A 19650-nucleotide genomic window follows, 5' to 3' on the forward strand; every position below is an offset into this window, starting at 1 on the left:
GGCAAGTCACTTAACCCCAATAGCCTCCCCCCCCCCCCCCAAAAAATTTTTATTTAGAAATGGAAAGGGTGATTTAAACTGAAGAGGGATCTGTGAGGAGGGGCACCTTTCTCTACCCGCACCACCTGGGCCTAGATCCAGTTGTAGATAATGAGGATAGATATTCACAATGATAGCAGAGGGGAGATGACCAGGAACTAGGAATATCTTTTGGGAAGGCTGAAGTAGAATTTTCAAAGCTTTATATAACAAAATTAATTGTTTAGGTAAATTAGAAGCAAGGTCACCAAAGAATGTTAGAAAGAAAGAAACTATGCATTTGTAAGCTTTAGAAACCCAAAAAGGTACCAGAATTGTAATTAATCAGGGTGGTGTGAAATTTAGTGCTAAATTGCAAAGGATAAATAACATATGTAAAAGTACTTTATAAATTTTACCTGCCATTTTTATTGGTAATAAATTAATCAATAGGTCTAGTACCATACCAAATTACAAAGGGGTTATTTTAGAAATCTAGACAAAAGAATAATAGAATTTTTCTATAGGAACAAAAAGTCAGGAATCTCAAAGGAAACAATTTTTTTTTTATTTTAAACAAGTTTATTTAAACAACAAGATGTTTTGACTTGAAGGGAAAACTATCTAGGATCAATTTCTTTATAGTAATTTATCCCTACTGAGAGACAGAGATTGCCCTACATGTAACAGCTACATACAAAAAAGTTGTAAAATCGTCCTTGGTTTTACAATGATAAAAGAAAAACATTGAAATTATCCAATCAAACAAGGTATGCAAGGATTTTTTGGTGGGTTTTTTTTTTCTGTTGTTGTTAAATAGTGAGAGCAAAGTAACTTACTGGAATATAAAGATAAAAGTTGAATGAGCATGCCACTAATAGAGAAAAGGGGTATTTTCACAGAACCAGTTTGTTTTTTCCCCTCCCCATCTCCATTTGATGTTGATCAAAACACACCATCGGCCATTTAGTTAAAAAAAAATACGCATTATGCCTGTGCACATATACCAGTTACTTTATGTACAATAAAGGAACGGGGGAAGGGAATCAAAGAAGAGAGAAAACTATACTGCAGTAGTCAGGATGTGGATGAACCAAATCTTGGTTTCTAATTGTGAATGTATTGCTTTTCTTCGGAGCACAGTTCTGGAGAAAAGTTGTAGATTCTTTTTAGTAAGCGCCTCCTGTCTGCTGCTGGAATACATCAATTGTATCTTTATCCTCCATTTCCAACTGTGCAGGTGTGTCTGTTTCATTGATTGGTTGCCCATCAAATCGGAATCTGATCTGCCTCATTGACAAACCCTGAAGTTCACAATAGGCTTTCATTAGTTTACTAAGTGGTGTGTGCCTCTTAATCTTAAATTGCACCACTGAACCATCTTGCCCTGCCACCTTCAAATTAATGTAATCGTTGTTTTCAGTCTTGACCCCTTCCTTCGGCTTTTCATCGGCCATGGCGAGTCCTGCGGTCTCCTCAGCCGCCGCTTCACAAAAGAGGCACCAGGATGGTCCGCTCCAAGGGAACAGGGAGAGAAGCAGCAGCAGCAGGAGGAGAAGGAGGAAGAGGAGGAGAAGAAAAAGGAGGAGGAGGAGGAAGAGAAAGGAAACAGTTTTTAAAGTAGCAGCGAAGGGGATTTAGCCATACCAGCTCTCAAATAATATTATAAAGAAATAATTAAAACAGTTTGGTAATGGTTAAAATATATAAAAGTTGATCAGTGACACAAATTATGTAAGCAAAAATTAGAAGTGATTGTACATGGTAGCATAGCACTGAGTGAACCCAGGGATACTAACTAATGGAGAAAGTAAAGAGGCTGTATTTGATAAAAATTGCTAGGAAAACTGGAAGGCAGTTTGGCAGAAATCAATAGCTTACATCATATACCACAATAGACTATGTTTGGGTACGTGCCCTAAATATGAAAGGTCATATCAAAAATATTGGAGATGAAAAAGGAAGATCTCTTTTACAACTATGGTTTAGCATTTAACACAGTACCTGGCAGATAGGTGATTAATAAATACTAGTTGACTGACTGACTATTGCAAGGGTAAGAATTCTTACCTAAACAAGGGATAGAAATGATCATTAAAGATAAAATGAACAATTTTAATTACATAAAATTAAAAGTTTCTGCAAAAACAAAATAAATGCAATTAGAATCACAAGAGAAATAATTAATTTGTAAAAAATCTTCATGGAAAATTCCTCTGCTAAAGGTCAAATACCTAAGATACATAAAGAATTGATACAGATATCCAAGAATAAGAGCCATTCCTCAGTAGATAAGTGGTTAAAAAATATGAATAGGCAATTTTCAAATGAAGACATACAAGCTATTAACAGTGATATGAAAAAATGCTTCAAGTCACTAATAATAAAGAGAAATGCAAATAAAAACAATTCTAAGTTCCCACTTCACACCATCAGATTGGCAAAGATTATAAAAGAGAACAGTTGTTCAAGGAGTTGTGGGAGGGCAGGCATTGTTGGTGGAGCTATTAATTGGTCCAGCCATTCTAGAAAGTAATTTGAAACTATACCCAAAAGGTCAGTGAACTACATTCCTTTTGGACCAGTGAGGGGTCCTCCAAAAGGATCTCTTACACACAAGAATATGGCATCATTCTTTGTTGTGGCAAAGACTTAGAAACAAAATAGCTTCCATCAACTGGAAAATTGGCTGAGCAAATTACAGTATATGAATGCAATGTAATTTTATTGTGCTTTAACAAATGAAGAACGTGACATTCAGAGATACATGGAAAAACTGTGAATTTATACAGAGTAAAGTGAGCAGAACAATCTGCGTAATCGCTACATTAATGTGTAGGGAAACAACTCTGAAAGAATCAGAACTTTAACTAAAACAGCATCGGTCAGACTTCGAAGTACCAGAGATGAAGTATGTCTTGTACTTTTTGTTAGAGAGGTGATGGATTAGATGTACAGAAACAGACATATGAGTCTCAAGATGTGGTCAGTATCTTGATTTGTTTTGCTTGATTATACATACTTTTTTTAAAGAGAGGGTTTCTACTCAAAGGTGGTTTGTGGATAGTAGTGATAGATATGAGAAAAGGGCATTATTAAAAGCATATTAAATAAAAAATAAAATAAGGATATTAGACTTCTAAAGCCCCTTCTGGCTCTAAATTTGTTTCTTTGTGTGAAGTCTATGATCATTTGAATCAACTTCTAGAATATCTAGTCTTTGACATTTATTTTCCCTCTTTTGATATGTCTGGGAGGGTGAAGTGGAGGGAGCATTCTGGCTGAATTCTCTGAGTATTCCCCTCCAAATAACTTTAATCCATCAAATTGAATTCTGAAGTGGAATAGCCGTCAAAAGGTTGAGGTGAGACATTTTTCTAGCCCAAGACAACCAATGAGGGGGCAGGGTGCGGAAGATACCTGCAGCCTCAAGCACAGCCCTTTGACTGAGTCCAAGTTTTACGGAACAAATCCCTCTTAATAAAAAGATTTGTTCTGTAAACCTTGGACTCAGTCAAAAGGCCACACCCAAGGACCTAGAAGGCCACATATGGTCTCAAGGCCACAGGCTCCCCACCCTTAACTGGAGATTCAAAGGAAAGGTTTATGACATTAGGGTGGGCATTGGCCTGGAGCACAGCCTGGCAGCAACACCAGCTGTGGGTTTTGGATACGGTGGTGCAATGGCAGCAGCCGCAATAGTTCTAGGACCTTTAACTGCTTAGAGATGGTAACTAGTCAGAAAGAGATTACGGGGGACCCTTGGACAGGCACCAGTGCAAAACTGGGTGCTGCTTGGTAACTCCATTACCCAATTTTAGGTCATAGTTCCAGGGTAGAGAATAGTTGTTGCAGTTGCAAGGGAGTAGAGGCCCATCCTGAGTAATGACCAGAATACAGACCAGGACAGCAGTGACCACACCTTGGAAGCACTGAAAATTTACAAACTCCCTATAACTAGCTGTGAAAACAGCAGGGTGAAAAGTGATCTCCCCCAATGCTGACTGAAATCTTCTGGGTTATATGGCAAGAGGAAGTTACCCCCATAAGATCAAGGATTCCTCCATTGTCCATCTCTATAAAGGAAAAGGAAACAGGTATCCTATGAAAATCACAGGGGGAGCTCTCTCTTAGTCGCTGCTGGCGAGATTCTTGCCAGAGTCCTCCTTAATCAGCTGATCTTTCATATGGAAAATGGTCATCTACAAGGATTATCACCATTTCCAACAAGAGTTAACTAATATAAAGCAGTCACATCATCTCTCAAGTGAAGGAGTTGTACTAGATGACCTTTAAGGTCTCTTTTGGCTCTAGATTTGTGATCCTATGACTGTAACAAAGAAGGCCGAAGAACTCAGATGTCATCCTCACCAACAAAAACTGGATCTTGCCAAGTCGAGTAACATGGCAGCCAGGGATAACATCTTGTAAAAGGTGATAGATTATGAGCAGCATTGCTTTATGAAACAGTGAACAATGGTGGAAAATGAACATGCAAAAAAGGTTCGTGTGAAATCTAAACAGGACAGATCACCCAACGGGCATTCTTAGATGAAAATAATAGGAGGATAACACCATATAATAAATAGAGGGGGTCTGTTTGTGTTTATAACAAACTGTTCTCACAAGCCATGACAGTGGAACTACAAAGTTTATTTGTATACTCTGCTCATTGGTAAAATTGTTGTTATAATAACACCCATCTCACGGGGTTGTTGTTAGAAGATCAAGTGAGGTGGTGTATGTAAAGCACTTTGAAAACTTTAAAGCACTATATAAATGTTGGTTATTATTTACATCTCTTTCTCTGATATGCTGTATAAGGAAGGACAAATAGGAAAAGCAACTGGACCAGACTATGCATACTGAGAAGAAATCTATGTTGGAGTTGACACAATTTTGAAACTACTGGGGCATTAATTATTAAGATATGAAAGAAGGAAAGATGCCAAATGATTAGAAAAAAATGTGTGTATTATGTATTAGCACACATTATTACGTATTAAATGTATTAGCACAAAAAGGAATAGAGAAGGTATCAGTGATTGCTGAACCATATGTCTGCACTCTCTACAATGAGACTAGAGAAAAGTCAGGTTTTCACCAATAATTGTTTTAAAAAATAATGGATATTGCTCTCTCTTGTTTTTACTTTGTTCTAAACTTTCCCTGCTATCTTTTGCTCTGCTCAGAGAGCTCTTATAATAAAAGGATATTTTTAAAGAAGAGGAAAAAAATTTAGCAAAACCTATCAACAAGTGACAAAAAAAATCTGATGTTACACATAATATTCCATACCAGTTTCATCAGTAATTTTCTATGGCACACCACATCAAAGCTGTATAGTTGACTGAAAGGCACAGAGGAGCTCATGGTGTTTGATTTAGTTTTTTAAAAAAGCATTTGATTATAGGTGCAACCTTAAAGGCTCTTCCCCAGGTTGCCTCTTTTGAATATAATAACAGTTGTCATTTATATAGCACTTTAAGGTTTGCAAAGCACTTAAAAATATTATTTCATTTGATTCTCACAACAACCCCAGCAAGTAGGTGCTATTAATATTTTATAGATGAGAAAACTTAGAGGTTGAATGACTTGCCCGTGGTCACATAGCTAGTAAGTGTCTGAGGCCAGGTTTAAACTTAGGTCTTCTGCCTCCAGGCTCAGCACTATTCACTAGCTGCCTCTCTATATGTAAAATTATGCATGTGCAACCACACAGATAACGTGTTCACTGATTCTCTGATTATCAGTATCAACTGACTGTAAATCAGGCATAAATGTGTCTATTCCAGCATCTATTCTGCTGTCATGGAAGAAGCCCTTTGAAGAGTCCAAATGGAGGAGGGATTCCTGATAAGTAAATCAGTTAGCATTTTTTAAACACCTGCTATGTGCCAGGCTCTCTACTAGACTTTGGGGATATAAATACAGAAATGAAATGGTTCTTGAAGTGAAATGGTTCTCTCAAGAAACATATACTATATTTGGTTTTGTTTCTTCTTTTTCATGATTCCTTCCAATAGTCATAATTCTTCTTTACAACCTGACTATTGTATAAATAAGTTTAATGTGAAGGTATATGTAGAAGATATATTGGATTCCCTGCTGTCTTGGCAGGGGGGAAGGGAGGGAGGGGAAGAAAATCTGGAACTCAAAAACATGCAGAACTGAGTGTTGTAAACTAAAAATAAAAAAAATCTTAATAAAAAAAGAAATATACACTATAGCTGAAGAAACAACTTGTATGTACATATGTTTATACAAAAGGAATACAGTGTAATTTTTAAGAGGAGGCATTAGCAGCTAGAGGAAATAAGAAAAGCTTCATATAGAAGGTAGAACTTAAACTGAGTATTAAAAGGTACTAGGGGTTCCAAGAAGGAGAGGTGAGGAGAGGTGCAGTTATAGGTGTGACAGACAGGCAAGGCAAAGGCATAAACATGGGAGTGGTCTAATGAACAGTAAAGGAATCCAGTTTGCTGGAATGCAAAGTACATGTAGGGGAGTGATGTATCATAAAGCAGGAAAAATAGATTATAGCAAGATTTTGAAGTGTAAAAATGTAAAATGAAATGTAAAAAATAAAAAAGGAGTTTCTGTTTAATGTTAGAAGTACCAAGGAGCCATTAGAGTCTATTGAGTGACATGGTCAGGCTTAAAATTTAGGAAGATCACGTTAGCAGCTTTGAGGAAAATGGATTAGAAAAGAAAGAGACTTGAAGCAGGTAGACTAGGCCTGCACAACCTGTGACCCACCAAAGGATTTCCTCTACTTACAAAAGATGTTTTCCCCTACATTTTTCATGCCTCCCGAAATCCTTTGGCATGCTGCAAGTGTCCCAGGGGCCGTAAGCAGCCCTCGAGCTACAGGTTGTGCAGGCCTGAGGTAGACCGCTTAGGAGGCTATTATAGTGACCCAGGAGAGAGATGATAAGGACTTGAACTAGGGTGGTGGCCACGTAAATTGAAAGGATACAGATTCTAGAAATGTTGTGAAGGTTGAATCGGCAAGACTTGGCAGCTAATTGAACATGGAAAGTAAGGAGAGACAAGAGTGGGGGATGACACCAGTGCTGTAAACTTTGATAACTGCAAGGTTAGTGATTCCCTTTGACAGAAATACATTGGAAGTGGGGTGCATCTGAGGGAAAAGATAACCAGTTCTGTTTTGGAAATGTTGAGTTTGAGATGCTTGTAAGACATCTCATTTGAAATGTCCACCGTGCAGTTGGTGATGCAGGACTGGAGCTCAAGAGAGAGACAAGGACTGGATTTATAGATGTAGATATCATATAGAGAGAGATGGGGAAACTGATTGGGTCACCAAAGGAGAAAGTTTAGAGAATGAAGGGAAGAGGACCAAGGCTGAGCTCTGGGGGATACTCACTGTGAGTGGAAGTAGCATAGAGGAAGAATCAGAAAAAGATACTGAGAATGAGGGTTCAGACATGTAGAAGGAGAATTTAAAATGAACAATGTCCCAAAAACCCAGAAAGGAGAGATTATCCAGGAGAATGGTAAGTCGTTAGTATCAAAGGTTGCCAAGAGGTCAGCAAAGATGATGATTGGGAAGAGGCCATTGGATTTGGAAATTAAGAGATCGCTGGCAACTTTAGAGAGCAATTTCAGTTGAATGATGAGTTTGGAAGCCAGATTACAAGGAGTTGATACATGAAGTAGAGAAAAGTAGAGGAAATAAGAGAAAGCACCTTTTTTTTTTTAGGCATTTAGCTATGAAAAGGAGGAGAGAGATAAGATGATCATTTGAGGGGATGATTAGGGTCAAATAGGGTTTTTTCCAAGGTTGGGAAGAAGTACCATATTTCACCATATAATCGGCAGATTTATGACGATTTTTTTTTTTTGCAAAAAAAGTGGGGTGCAACCATTATGTGAAGCTTTAAAAAAGAGTTAATGCTGGTATTACTTAAAAATCATTTATTACTACACTGTCTTTAGTACAAGACTAGGATGCACAGAATACTCATGAATACACATTAAAATTGGTAAGGTGGGGCAGCTAGGTAGCGCAGCGAGTAGAGCACCGGCCCTATGATCCTCAGACACTTGACACACTTACTAGCTGTATGACCTTGGACAAGTCACCAGTTGCCCTGCCTTCCCTCCTTCAAAAAAAAAAATTGGTAAGGTGCAAGTCTTCCCATATCACGTGACTTACTCGTGGCAGCTTTGATTGCCTGCCTGCTCCCCCTGCACATGTCTCTTCATTGGATTGAGTGACAGTATCGTTAGTGCTGCAACGCTGTAAACAAACCATGCAAGTTGGCTTTCGGAAACCTACTGACAATGCCAGTGTGCTGAGAATTCTGGGCTTGCAGCTCGCAATGCTTGAGAGATAAATGAGTAACCATTGCCACCAGTGAATACGTTGCTGCTCTGTTTACCTTTTAAGCAGAGTGAGGAACAGAATTATACCATGTGACGATTACGTGACAAAAAGTTATAAACCAATTTTTGGGCTGAAAAAACGGTGTGACAATTATGCGGTAATGACAGTTATGTGGTGGTGACAGTTATTTGGTGAAATACAGTAAGCATGTTTGTAGGTGGCAGGAAGGGAACTAGTTGATAGTGAGGATTAGAGAGAGAGAGGTGGAAAAAGAGAGGATGGCATCAAGCATACATGTAGATGGGTTAGTGTTGGCGTCTTTGTCAGTTACTATATGTATGACCTAAAGTGACATTTTCCAGGTGTCGCTTTATGCAGATGTAACATAGCCTTTAGAGGGCTCTCCATGACCTTGCAAAAGAGTTTGGGCTAATTCTCCTAACAGGAAAAAAGAATGACTGAAGTATGCATAATGTCCAGACTAAGACATGTGGATAATTGGATGGCCAGCTCTTGGGTTTGTCCATCAATAACTGTAGCCTGAATAAGTGCTGCAGACGGACCTGGGTCCAGAATCGAAAGGACGACAGTGGACCGGATCGTGCTGGAGAAACTACACAGCACTTTTGATGATCCCAGATTGTTTGCTGATAGAGAAGAATGTCTTTTCAACACCAGTGTTTTATCGGTGTATCATGAAAGGCCACATTCTCCAGAAAATCCAAATTGGAGGTGACTCAAGGGGCAGCAGAGAGATGTGTGCTGGGAACAGGTAATTGAACAGCCTGTTGCAAATGATAACTTGCACACATAAACTATCCAGGAGATGTATAATTGGGAAAGACAGGCCAGTCTTGTAGTGAGAGTGAAGGTTAACAGCCCTGAGTGCCATGCTGTAACACACGGAATGTTATAGGACCTAGGTGAAGGCCTCCAACATGTTGCATGGTACCTCTATAGAGCATTGAGTTGGGGGGTAGGAGGAGGAGATGTGGATAACTGTGATATTTCCCATTAGGAGTATCTGCATTGTTAAAATCATAAATCTTCTGAAGTATTGGCATTTCTCTTTTTCCTTAAGTCTTTCCTTTGTTTTTCCCATTAGGATTCTTTTGATTTTCTGAGTTCATATGGAATAGTTTAATCACCTTTTACAACTTTATTTTCTACTTGGATGCTATTCATATCTAGGCATGCAATTGATTTTTGTGACTTTGTTTTATATTCTTCAGTTACAAAATACTGATAGCTATGGTTCTGGTGTTTGTTTTTGTTTATAGGGAATAACTAGTGTACCAGAAGTTGTGATGGCTTATGGTTTAAAGTATGTCTGCTTAGAAAAATACCCATTTTGATGTGGGGCTTTTTCGCTAGATGCTTTCTCATATGAAAATCATGATTCTTACTGTTTTTCTCACAAATGTGTTAAATTATGTTAATACTCTTCCTTCCTTCTAGCTTTACATATTTCCAAGGAGAAATAAACCCAACTTGGTCTCTGTAGAGATTTGTTTCAAGTAATGGATTATATTTGCCTGGATATTCTTTAGGAGTTCTGTATCTGTTCTCATAAATGGTCTGTAGAACACATTGCTTGTCACATTTTGGAAGTAAAACTATATTTGCCTGTTAAGATGAATTTTTTCTGTATTTTAGAATAGTTAATATAGGATAGGGATCATTTCTTTGAAAGTTTTGGAAACATTCTTTAGTAAATACAGTGAGCCCAGGTACCCTTCTCATCTCTATCCCCGCCCCACTCCACCAACCATATAATTCTTCAGAGAGTTTTCTTATTTCTCCCTTTGGAGACAGTTTGGGTATTTTATGCCTTTGTAGATATCCATTTCCTTTTGACTGTTGTGTTTGTTTTTGAGCAGGCCTGTAAGTTCATTGATATGGGAACTGCACGAGGAACTTACTCTAACAATGCAGATGGGCATCTGCTCTTCAGTGTATAGTCTTAGAGAGACTCTCATGTGAGTTGTGTGAGTCATTAAGAGGTTAAGAGACTTGCCCAGGGTCACACAGGCAGTATGTATCTGAGGCAAGATATTTTGATTATCTCCTTCTTTCTTGATTTGATGTGTAAGTGGCCTGATTTATCAGCTGTATTATTTCTCCATTTTCTGTATTTCTCTTATTTCTTAGTAAAAATAAAAGACAAAGACTATAAGAATAAATCTAATGTTGTCAACCAAATTTCCACTAAGTCCACCTTTTTTTTCATTTTTAAAATATTCTTACACCCTTTTAGCCCAAGTGGTAGAGGGAAAGTAGAAGAGGGAGAGTTCTATTCAGATGCCTCCTTGTGGCATGGAAAGACCCTGAGCTCATGAGGTTTTTGCCAAGTTTTTCCAAGCTGGAAAGGTTTTGAGTGAGGAACTAGTTAAAGACTCTATATTTGTCATCACCAGAGAGACAGCCAGCCAGTGAGGGCTTGGGTTTCTTTGTCAACAGCAACCCATGGAAAGGCACTTCCATTTGAAGTGAGGGAATGCATATACATGCTGATGAAATCACATAATGAGTAATTTCCAATCATGTTTTTCTATATTCCTGAATATTTTGATGTTCATTTCATCCATTTTGGGCATTGGGCTAAATTTTATAAATCACCCTAGGTTCACAGGACAGAGATTAAAAAACAACCACCCTCTATTTCTGAAAGTAAACTTTTACTAAATAAGCAAAAGTTTACAAAAAACACCTGCAAATGCTACCCAGTATTTTTGTCCAAAGGAAAATGGAAATTAACACACTCACTCTCTGTTAAGGTATTGATTGGCAAGTCCGACCACCTTTGTCAGGACTTCCTGCCCTTGAGAAGGTCTCTGCCAACAAGGAGCCCCATTTTAACACTTCCATAGCCAACTTGGTCATCCTGCGTGGTAAAGATGTGCACAGTGCAGACCTAGGTAAGCAAAAATCATGCTGAAAATGAAGTACTCTTGGTAAAGGTGGTGAATATAAACCAACCCAAAGCTTTTTGGGGGGGCGGGGGGGCAGACTGGAGGGATGGAGGAACAGGAAAGTAAATAGTGTTTGTTTCTGTAGCACAATGGAGTTAATGCATTTGGCCCAAAGTTTTCTAAAGAGTTGACTTTATAGTGCTGCTACTGCTGTTGGCTCTCAGCTCCCCAGCAGGTCTCTTGTTTCAATTCTGATTTGATGAGTTCAGCAGTATTATAAATTGGCCAGTCCGTGCACTTATATAAAAGAGCCAAGCAAACTCTGTAATAAGCCTTCTATAAAAAAAAAGGGCGGGGGGGAGGTCATTTAAGTACAACACAGTTGTGTACTCTCTTACCACTCTTCATATCGACTTAAGAATAGTTCAGAGATTTTTTGGTACATGTAAAACTGATTAGAAAAGAGAAGATTATTAAATGATTTTGAAAATTAAGAAATAATGCCCGAGAGAATAACTTGTGCTATTTCCTCCAAAGGGGGTTTTAAAGATTCAGCCTTATACACTTCCTGGCTCCAGCCTAGTGATGCCTTCAGTGAATGGAGAACACACCGAGCCTTTAACAAATATGAGAAATCAGCTACTTTGGTCAGCAATAGTCAATTTTTACTAAAACCACTTGATACCATCATAGGCAAAGCTTGGAACATGTTTGCTTCAAAGTAAGTAAAATAAGCTTAAAATAACATATTGGCAACTTAATTACAGGCCTGTGATTCTTTGCCACTAGTAATCACAATGTGTAGTCTATGTGTTTTTCAAGGTCAGTAGTCATACCCACATACATGCAAGGATTTCTGAACATTAGTTGTGTCACCACTGCCTGGTGCTGGAAGAACATCTTTAGTTAGTGAATGGCAGGACCAATACACTAAAACACCAAGAAGGCTTAAGTTAACCCCTAAATTCTCCCTTCTTCCTTTCTTCCTGCCGTGGAAAGGCCAAACACCATCCTCTTTTGCATGTTGCCATTTTTGTGACTTCTTTACAGTTGCCCTGTATCATTGTAGCCTAATGTCACCCAAGTCAAAGAAGATCATAGATTATAGGACATGTTTGGATGTTTTGGTTTTTGTCCTGGTCCCCATCCCTCCATGGTTGGAGCTGTCAATCTTTACCAGTAAGTAGAGTTGATGTGGGTGTTTGTGGTATAACTATAGTCCAAAATGTTATTCTAAGATGCATTTGGAGAGTCACAGGCACTTTATAGACTTTGTTACAGCCACCTATTCTGTGGACTACAGATGGATATATGTGTGTGTGTTTAGGGAGTTTGTGTCAGTAAAAAGAAAAATAATGGGAATTGTATGGAGGCTCTACTTAAAAATGAAACCAGAGGGAAAAAACTCCCTGGAATTTTTTGTTTTATAACTGTGGTTGAAATTGTATAGGTAGAGAAATTGGACAAACAGATCGTTGGGTTTTCATTTAAATCAGATGGTATTTGATTTCTTCTGCGCATGTCTTTCTTTTCCTTTAAAGGATATTATCCTAGTGTGAAAAGAAACTTAGTGACTTTTCCACTTTCTCCAACCCGTCAACTCCCCAAGTTCCAAAATGATTGGCAAATATAGAATACAACCAGCTTTTTTATGCACTTGTTATTTCTGTTCACTATAAGTATACCTTTTTTAATGTCATAACTCTATTCCAGAAAACCTATGTGTGAATTGAATATTTATTTTCAAAGTACTTGGAAAGTTTGCTATTGAAAGGTATCTCTTTAACGTTAATAATACTCATCTCTAATTTCCTTTTCTTATCTAAACTCATTTAACAGTCATTGACAGCCTGTGGCACAAGCCTGGCTGCCCCTTCCACACCTGCCTCTTCTCTAGGGGAAGAAGCAGCTGTTGGTAAAGTAGATGGAATGCTGAGCTTTGAGTCAAAAAGACCTGAGTTCAAATCCAGTTTCAAATACTAACTAGCTGTGTGATTTTGGACAAGGCACTTAATCTCTTTCTCCCTCAGTTTCCTTACCTGTAAAATTGGATTATATGCTTATTTCCTTTTCTTCCTTCTTCTAGCTAGCACTGTAATATCCTTCTGGAATGCTAGGACTTTGGCCTACAACTTTACAATTCTTAATATCCAGAAGAAAAAAAAAAGGCATATATTATAGCTCAGTTTTGAATTAATATGCTCAAATTCTCTATTTAACATCTTTTTTCCCATTTTTCTACCAGAGCCTATGTTCACCAGTATACAAAGTTTGGAATTGAAGAGGAAGACTTTTTAGACAGCTTCACGGTATTGGAACAGGTGGTCGCCAGTTACTGTAATCTTTGATCTTAAAATAAGTTGACTTTCGGTGGAAGAAAGTATCTCTGAATACTTCTGGATTGAAATATTTATAAACCATGTTCTCTATCACGTTTCAAAATCCTATTTTGCTAACTCATCAGATTGGAATTCAGATTGTAGTTTGTAAATAGAGGAAAGTAGGAGCCTTTTTACCAGAGGAAAAACTTTTTTCAATAAAAACATCCCCTTTTTGATGAATTGCTTATTAATTTAAAAGGAAAATAGATGCTTTTATAAAATACCTTGGTGAAAAATTGTCACGATGGGTGCTATTATAAGTGGTACTTTGATTCTAAAAATTACGAGGAAAAAGTATATTTTATCTTTTCTGACAATTAAAGTAATCTCTTTCAACTATTAGTTTGTCCTGGAAACTTAACTATTTAGTCAGAAACATTTACTACACATGAACCTGACTAATGACAGTGCTGGATATTTAATTGTGCTTAAACTGGAATTCTAGAATAGAGGTAATCTCGAGTCAATGAATACTTTATGCCACAGGAGGGCACTGTTGTCAAACGCTTGAATCGAATATTTGCGGGCTTACGTAAGTTTTTCACTTAAGTGGATCAGATTAAAGCTTGTGTTTCAAAGTAAATTTTAGAATTACAATGAGTGAATGTTAATCTAACATACCAAAAGGGAATAGGTGACCGCTTCCTAGATTTTCACAGGGCTTTCTTTTTTGTTAAAAACTTACTGGTTATTACAGAATCTGATTGAGTCTTTTCAGTGGTCATTATAAAATCTCCCTTTGATAATCATTCTAAGAGCATGGGGGGGAGGGGAGGCACAGGAGAGAAGCGGTCCAGAACTTTAGTCAGTGCTTTGAAATTTATATCGACATATTAGACTGAAATATTGTCTATATTCTCCCTACACACACACATACACACACACACACCAATGCCTCATATAAAACCTTATTTTCCTTTCAAAGAGCTATCATTTTAGGGGAGTGGCTTGTATTTTTACGAATACAGTAGATACTAGATACTTCAGTCAAATGTCAGGTAGATTGCTGTAGATAGAAACAGACTTTGCATTTAAATGGAAGTTAGGGATTGGCTTTCTTTCTCCCTCTCTACCCTTTGTCAATAAAATAAGCATTTGCCATTTAATTGGGGAAAATATTGTATCTGAGTAAATGTAAGGTAATAGAAAATACAGAAAAGATCAGTATTAATAATAGCTGAAAAAGATACAACAGACTTGAAAACGAGCAAATGTCTTGGAAGGGGAATGATACATCTCAAAAGCACATTATATATGGTACATTGAGAAATGTACAGTGAAACCCACATAGGAAAATTCACCCTTTCTGCCAAATCTACCAGTAGCCACTTTTTATTTGACTAAATGACAGTATGCTGTTTGACTAGTTTCTTCCTTTTCTTTCCATATGGAAACAATTACCTTTTTTGCTGTTTTTCTTATCAACTGTTGCTATGATTAAAAATATTGAACTATATCTTATTTCTAAAGAATGCAAAGAGTGGTCTGCACAACTGCTAATTTTTAAAAGACACACCCCATGGCTGCATTGAGTTAACCTCTGTGTATTTTAAGCTTCGGTTTGCAAAACTTAGAATGTAATTATTTCTTAAAATGACAGTTAAACAGTGAAGAGACTCAAAAACACAAAATAATTTCCCAGACGAAATATTATTGAATATCTACACCTGTCTTATTTAGCCTGGAACTAACTAAACTCTGATACAAACTCAAAAAACAGCTTTAGGTGACATTGATGTTATTTGATGTTTGTATAAGGTGTAGCTAGGAGTTTCATACATAACACCCACACGTACAGAAAATGGAGCCCACAGTTGTACTTGGAAAATGGTACTGATATTAATATGTAAATTTTCTTTTCCATTATTGATAACATTAGTTCCAACTCTAACAAAACACTACTTGTAGTATGGCAATTTGAACTTGTGTGTCTTAGCGAGAGGTCAAGTTAAGTTTTATAATTTGACTTTAGTCAAAGTTCCCTACTTATATAAAGATGACTTGGAGAGTATTAAATTTGCCATCTTCTATATTCCAGAGCTGCTTTATTCTTTATGCCCTAGAGATTTGCTGGTCTCTAATATATTCAATTAGGAAATAAGGTGAAATGTCATCTTCTTTTGGAATGTTATGGTAGAGCTATAACTGTTCACTCAAAAAAAAAACTTAAGGAAATCAGGTCTGGAGCACAAAGGATTGATCTCCCTCAACCAATTCAATTTGATCTTTGTAGACAAAATGACAGATCTGTTATGAATCAGGATATTGAAGAAATATGGAAATGATATTGTTTAAATCCCTTTACAGCTTTAACATGGTCATAGAAAAACTCAAATATGAGGTAAATATTAAAATACACTTTCCCAGATTGCTGTTTCAAACTTACCTAAAGATTTTCACCATTCTACCGCAGCCTGACTGGTCCTGATTTCTAGTGTTCTAATACCTCTAATCAAAATGCACAGTGTTTCTATCTAAATTTCCCACTTTTATGTATTTTTGACACCATCCTATCTGCCTGGAACAACTTTCCCCAGTGTGTCTTCTGACAATAATAAGTGTCAAGTTTTCTTATAATGTATGGTACCCCAGTCCATGTTCTGTAATTATTCAGCTTGCCCAAATGTACTCAACTTTTCCTCAAATAAGACCCCTTCCAGTTATATGATTCAATGCTCCTGGCCTTATCTAAACATCATACATCACATTCATTTTAAGGACTGAATATGGTAACCTTTTTCTTCCCAAATCTAAATTTACTAAAAGCCTTTTCTCCACAAAAAGATGAATATGAATTATCAAAATTAAGGGGGTGATTTGAATTATTTCCAGTAAGATCATAAATGCAAAAGTGTTTGATGTGTTTTCAATTTACATCTGGGGTATAGACCATTTCTGTTTCATGCCCTGTTTAAACTCAGTCCTGACCACCATGTTTATCACACTTGAACTTCTGTCTAAAAATCTGCCTTTAGACTTTCTCCATATATTCATGTCCACTTTTTCCTCTGTTAATCCAAGCATTAAGCAGCCATTATCTTTCTTGTTCTGGCAGAAGGGATCCTATCTGGCTTACCGATGAAATAAATCGGGATTTCAGTCACACAGAGGTCCGTTTTGAGAAAGAATTTCACTTAAAGGGTAGTGTTATCCCCTAAAACATATTTGAAATCACGAGGATGTGGGATAAAAGATTGCTTTTTTTTAAGTGCTCTTCTCTTCTGCAACTTCTTAGATGATGCAATATTAACCTTATTTATTATGGCTATTTCAGACTGAATCAGAACTTTTCCAACAGCAGGAAGGATTGCACAAGAGGTTAAAACAAACAATGCAAATGTTTCTAGTTTCTAGGGAACTCAGTACAGAAGACAGTATGGCCTCCAAGATATGGAAAAGAGACAGACTAAAGAGGGGAAAGCCTTATTCTTTTGGAGAGCCAGTGAGGCAATAAGATAACAGAACTGCTCATGACTGCTGAGGATTCCGGGAACAGACTGCTGGGTTTTTTAATCATGCCAGGAATTTAGGACACTTATTAGGGTGGGTTTTTTTTTTCTTGAAGTGTTGTTTTCTCAAGAAGGAAACAGTGAGCTGGATTGCTTTCAGTAGCTAGTAGGCTATCCACTGATCCCTGTTCTCTCAAAACAATACCTCCAGCAGAACCTAAGATCTCTTTGGGTGACTATTTTGTCTCTAATGTTTGTTTAATTGAACTGAATCAAATGGACTCTTGCCTGTGGCAGAGCAAATGTGATACCAAATGGCCTTTCCCATTTTAATTTATCTAAATTTCCATAGCAAGTAAACAAAGATTCTAGATGTTTGGGGGCAAGGTCTAGGGAATTATTGAGGCTGTGACCAGACAAAGCAGCCTGTCTCTCTACTAGAAGATGGATCATAGCAACACAATATTAGAAGACATGCCATAAAGCAAAACATGGGTATTTCCTTCATGAAGGGATAAGTCAGATTTATGTGGTCAGTGGGAATGAGACAGGATGTAAGCTCCAAAGGATGAATAACTAATGAGCTGTTCGACATGATAGAAGCAGATGACAAAGCATGAGTGTTAGAAGCACAATGAAACCAACCAAAGATCCCACGTGGGCATAGTAGAATACCCTTAGGTTAAACAACTCTGGATCCATGATTTTATTGTGTCCATTTCCTGGTGGGCATAGTAGAATACCCTTAGGTTAAACAACTCTGGATCCATGATTTTATTGTGTCCATTTCCTGGTGTGATGGTAACTCATTCACACCACCTCATCCTGTGCTATTCCTGTACGTATTTTCCATAAGCTCTCCAAAGATGTTTTACCCAATGTGCTGGACATTGAGTACGTCCCAGCACAGCACCTTTGCCTAACCATTTGTTACCCCCTCATTTGTACCACATAACTAGCTCACCTCCTTTTCTGGTCAGACATCTTTTTCTTTACAATGTCCAGATCTGAAACCTAGGGATCTGAAAATACAGAAATTAAATTATACAAGGCTTGTTCTCAAATGTAAATTACAAAATTTGAAATGAAAAAAAAATGCTGAATACCCCAACCCTCCAAAACAGGCCTGAAGGATACTGAGTTCACATTTTTTTTTAAAAAGGGGAGGGGCAGTATGAACCTCTGACACACTCCCTTAAGGCCACTGCCCAAGAACCCCCAGGACCTTAGAGTCTCAGGCACTACGGTTAATACCTGGGATGTGCTCAGTTCAAGGGGCAAAGAAATAGGGTAAGTAAGCAAGAAGAAGGTGAGAAGAAGCAAAGAGTTTCATTTTGGTCTAGTAGAGCCAAAAGGTTCAGGATATAACCTCAGAAAACACCCCACTGGAGGAAAGAGATTTAACTCTTAGAGTCAGGAGCCACAGAAGATGGGAAAGCAGAGACTTAACTACGGGGTATTGTCTTCAAAGCGTTTGAATGGTCTGGGAAGAAAAATACAACTTTAAATGACTATGAAACATCTGCAAAGTAAGAGAAATTTGTATTAAAGAACTATGCTACAACTCCCTGCAGAAGTCAGATGCCTTTTATTATGATCATCTCTAGACTGATTCTTGACATTTTAAGTCATAGCATTAAGGAAAAAACAGCATTGGAAATTAACTTTGATCTTCCTGTCATCACTTCTATCCCAGGGAATTTTTCAGCTTCCTTTCTGCTTTTCTTTTGAAAACATGCAAGACCAGGTACCACCACAAATGCAAATCGTCACGCCAGGACAGAGTCAACAAAACCTGCACACAAACCTTTATTTAGCTAGAGAGATGTGTTTGCCTGAGTGTGGGGCGCTCCATTTTTTCAAGTCTCTACTGTATGGTTATCACACAAGGAAGCCTCCCCTCCTGAGCTCTGGTACTGCTGGTGAATGGAGTAATTGTGGTCCCATGGCATCATTTAATCAGTGTGTCTGACCAGCCAACCTCAAAAACCAAGAGATCGTTTACTTGAAGCAATGAACCTAGTACTAAAGGAAGCCAAATAGCCAAAGAAGCAGCCCTTCTTGTTTTCCCCAATAAGTTTTATTGATATTTTCTGTTTCTTATCTCACCATAGTGTCCCATGTATCCTTTCCTTCCCCCTCCCCAAGCACCCCCATATGACAAACAGTATTTTTTTAGAGGATTAAAAAAAAGTCAGTACAATTGATCAAACATTGAAAAAGTCCAAAAACATATAACACCTGAAGACCTCCCGCCTCCACAAAGAGGTAGGTTGATGGGGAGGGTTTGTCATCTCTCTTCATTGAAGCCCCATTTGATCTTTAATTTTGTTACATTTACTTTTGATTTGGGGGTGTGTCATTGTTCTTTCCATATTGTTTTTTTCCATGTTGTGGTAACTGTGTATGTTGCTTTCTTGGCTCTGCTTACTTCACTGAGCATCTTCCCATGCTTCTTGTATTTATCATACACATCATTACTTACATCATGGTAATATTCCATCATACTCATTTACAACAATTTGTTTAGTCATTCC

At 37.6% G+C, this 19650-nt stretch overlaps 1 protein-coding gene across 6 annotated transcripts in view; it reads left to right on the plus strand.

Moving 5' to 3' along the window:
- TUBD1 (tubulin delta 1) overlaps positions 1-14247 on the plus strand; it is a 31618-nt gene extending 17371 nt beyond the window's left edge. For 5 of the 6 annotated variants that reach the window (XM_036755891.1, XM_036755892.1, XM_036755895.1 and 2 more), the window contains 3 exons: positions 11149-11289; positions 11821-12004; positions 13529-14247. In XM_036755891.1, the coding sequence (XP_036611786.1) occupies positions 11149-11289; positions 11821-12004; positions 13529-13631 (428 nt within the window). In that variant the 3' untranslated portion in view covers positions 13632-14247. Of the gene's footprint in view, positions 1-1441; positions 2094-11148; positions 11290-11820; positions 12005-13528 lie in introns of those variants that run through there. The other variant, XM_036755893.1, reaches the window with a different exon arrangement.
- The last annotated feature ends 5403 nt before the right edge of the window (positions 14248-19650 follow it).

The sequence above is a fragment of the Trichosurus vulpecula genome, chromosome 4 (genome assembly GCF_011100635.1).
Source record: "Trichosurus vulpecula isolate mTriVul1 chromosome 4, mTriVul1.pri, whole genome shotgun sequence".
NCBI classification, from domain to species: domain Eukaryota; kingdom Metazoa; phylum Chordata; class Mammalia; order Diprotodontia; family Phalangeridae; genus Trichosurus; species Trichosurus vulpecula.